The sequence below is a fragment of the Aquarana catesbeiana genome, linkage group LG08 (assembly GCF_042186555.1).
Source record: "Aquarana catesbeiana isolate 2022-GZ linkage group LG08, ASM4218655v1, whole genome shotgun sequence".
Taxonomy (NCBI): domain Eukaryota; kingdom Metazoa; phylum Chordata; class Amphibia; order Anura; family Ranidae; genus Aquarana; species Aquarana catesbeiana.
The window spans coordinates 73540890-73543512 of NC_133331.1; the positions used below are offsets into that span (position 1 = coordinate 73540890).

Genomic DNA, 2623 nt, shown 5'->3' on the forward strand with positions numbered 1-2623 from the left:
AAGAACATATAGACAACATCTCCATTTTTTTTTCTTTATTTGAGATATCTATTAATGTTGACTTTGTTATGTTATATGGAGCAACTATTGGTATTTGTTATATAACAAAACTAGATGCTGTTATTCTTATTTGGTATTTCCTTGAAAAAAAAATCAATAAAAAACGTCATGAAGTTAAAAAAAAAAAAAGAAGCAACCGAGAGCATGGCTGTAGCACTTGGTGGGATCTTGACTCATTAGTTAACATTTAAAATATTTCCAATAACTTTTTAATGCTTTGATAACCTCGGCATTCCTTAAACTGTATATCAAGGGATTTAACATAGGTATAACTATACTGTAGAACACAGAAGCCACGCGATCCTGCTGTAAGACATTGCCGACTGACGGACGAAGATACATAAAGAGGATAGTCCCATAGAAGATGCTGACAGCAGTAATATGAGAAGCACAAGTGTTAAAAGCCTTGTATCTACCCTGGGCTGATCGTATCCTCACAATGGCCAAGACGATGTTGGTGTATGAGACAAGGATAAGAGTCATACTGCTCATGGTAACAAGGCCAGCTAGAATAATCATAACAACTACATTGATTGATGTATCAGAGCAGGACAGCTTAAAGAGTGGTTGAAGGTCACAGAAGAAATGATCAATAATGTTGGATCTGCAGAAGTTAAGATGGAAAGCAGGAACTGTGTGCACAAGAGAATTCACAAAACCTCCAAAGTAAGCAACAACCACCATGCGGAAACACAAGATACTGCTCATGTGGACCTGGTACTGCAATGGGCTACAGATGGCCACATAGCGATCGTAGGCCATGACTCCCAGAAGAAGACTTTCGGTGCTTACAAAGGACCCAAAGACATACATCTGTGTGGCACAGCCAAGAAAAGAGATGGTCTTTGATTCACTTAGAAAATCCCTCAGCATTTTGGGGGTGATTGTTGAAGAATACACAAGGTCCACAAAGGAAAGATGGCTCAGAAAGAAGTACATGGGTTTGTGAAGATGCTTCTTTGCTATACTTAGAAAAATAATGCCAACATTGCCAACCATGGTTATGATGTAAATAAGCAGAAAGAAGACAAATAATGGAATGTTGAGTCCAGGCTGGTCAGTAAGTCCATAGAGAATAAATTCCATTGGAAAACTCTTATTCATCTCCAACTAATTCAAATATTTTTCATCTGTTTAAAAACCAAGAGGTATATTATAACTGTCAGTGATCGCAACTCCTGAAGCTACTAGTTCTCCAACCAAATATGTCGAAACATCAAGATGGTGTTATTTATGCTTGCCGTGTTGTTAAAGAAAAGAAAAACCTTTAAGCACATAAACACATAAAAGTTAATTGTGGTTTTGTACTCACATAAAAATAGTTAATTGAACACACAGAGAATAAAAATACAAAATATGCTTTGTAACTGGCCAAATTGTCAGCCACCATAACTGTATCCCATGTTCCTTACAACCACTGTAAACAAATTAAACCAATGTATTGAACTTATTAAAAAAGAATATCAAAATACAAAATATAAATAATAATGTGATTTGTGCCAAAATATATTTTGGATAAATATGTGTGTATCTCTGTGAGTATGTATACACAAAAACAAAAGGGTGAAAATGCCTCTAGTGCATTACCAAATAAAACTTTATTGGAAAATTAAAACGCAATGAGTGCAAAAATGAACACATCAATAAAGACCAGACCCGAGTGACAGGGCAGTCCTTATAGGGATCACCAGAACCCTGGATTCACCGAGACTCATCAGCTAACGCGCTTCAAGGGACGAACCTCCTTCTTCTGAGCATCTTGTCATTTGGAAATACATATGTATGTATGCAAAAGACTTTTCAGTCTACAGGCATAACATACTATACATACGTACATCTGTGACCAGATAGGTGGAAAAAAGTCCTATTAGAAATCCTATTAAGTAGTCTTCCCTTCCTGGCTTCTTCTCTCCCTTCTGTAGTTTTTCAGGATTTTCATTGTATTGTTTTGATTCTGTAATGTTGTGGTTTGAAGGTCACATAGTGGTTACCGCTCTTATCTTGTTGTATTCCAGGTTCATTTCCATTACCGTATCGGACATAGAGAATGTACAACCTTCCTTTTGAGGGTTGTGCTGGATTTCCCATCATTCTTAAGGTGATTGTAGCCGTATTAGTGCATTTGCAACAGCACACAGTTGAGTACGGTCCCTGATCTTTTTTTTATTGGATTCATTTTCAGGACAAGCTTTCAGGGTATACCCTTTTCTTCAAAGGTCAAAGCAGTACTTCATTCAAAAACATATTTTTGAAAATGAAGGCAGGTCAAGCAAAATCAGTTCCATGTGACCTTCAGTCTAAGGGCTTGTAGAGGACAATAAAAAATAGGTGGCTGAGCCGAATTTTTTCCACCCCTCTTGCAATACAAGGGATTGCAGTACAGTGGTTTTGCAAAGTTAAAACAGGCACTAAGGAGGAGACATATAGCCTACTCATGGCATGTCAAATGCCTCTGAAAAGCGTTCAACTGTAGATTGCATTTCAGAGTGGTGGCAAGGTCTGCTGCTGGTGTAAACTTAGCCTAAAGGTCGTGTGTCACATCAGGGTTTCTTAGCCCAATGGT

The 2623-nt window shown here is 37.6% G+C and overlaps 1 protein-coding gene across 1 annotated transcript; it reads right to left on the bottom strand.

The window, feature by feature from the left end:
• Window positions 1-240: 240 nt before the first annotated feature.
• On the bottom strand, window positions 241-1164 carry LOC141105263 (olfactory receptor 5G9-like). Its single transcript, XM_073595147.1, has one exon. The coding sequence runs from the start codon at window positions 1162-1164 to the stop codon at window positions 241-243; it is 924 nt and encodes a 307-aa protein (XP_073451248.1).
• Window positions 1165-2623: the final 1459 nt, after the last annotated feature.

Coding starts and splice junctions, on each gene's coding strand:
- LOC141105263 (XM_073595147.1), bottom strand. CDS start 1,164: ATGAATAAGAGTTTTCCAATGGAATTTATTCTCTATGGACTTACTGAC.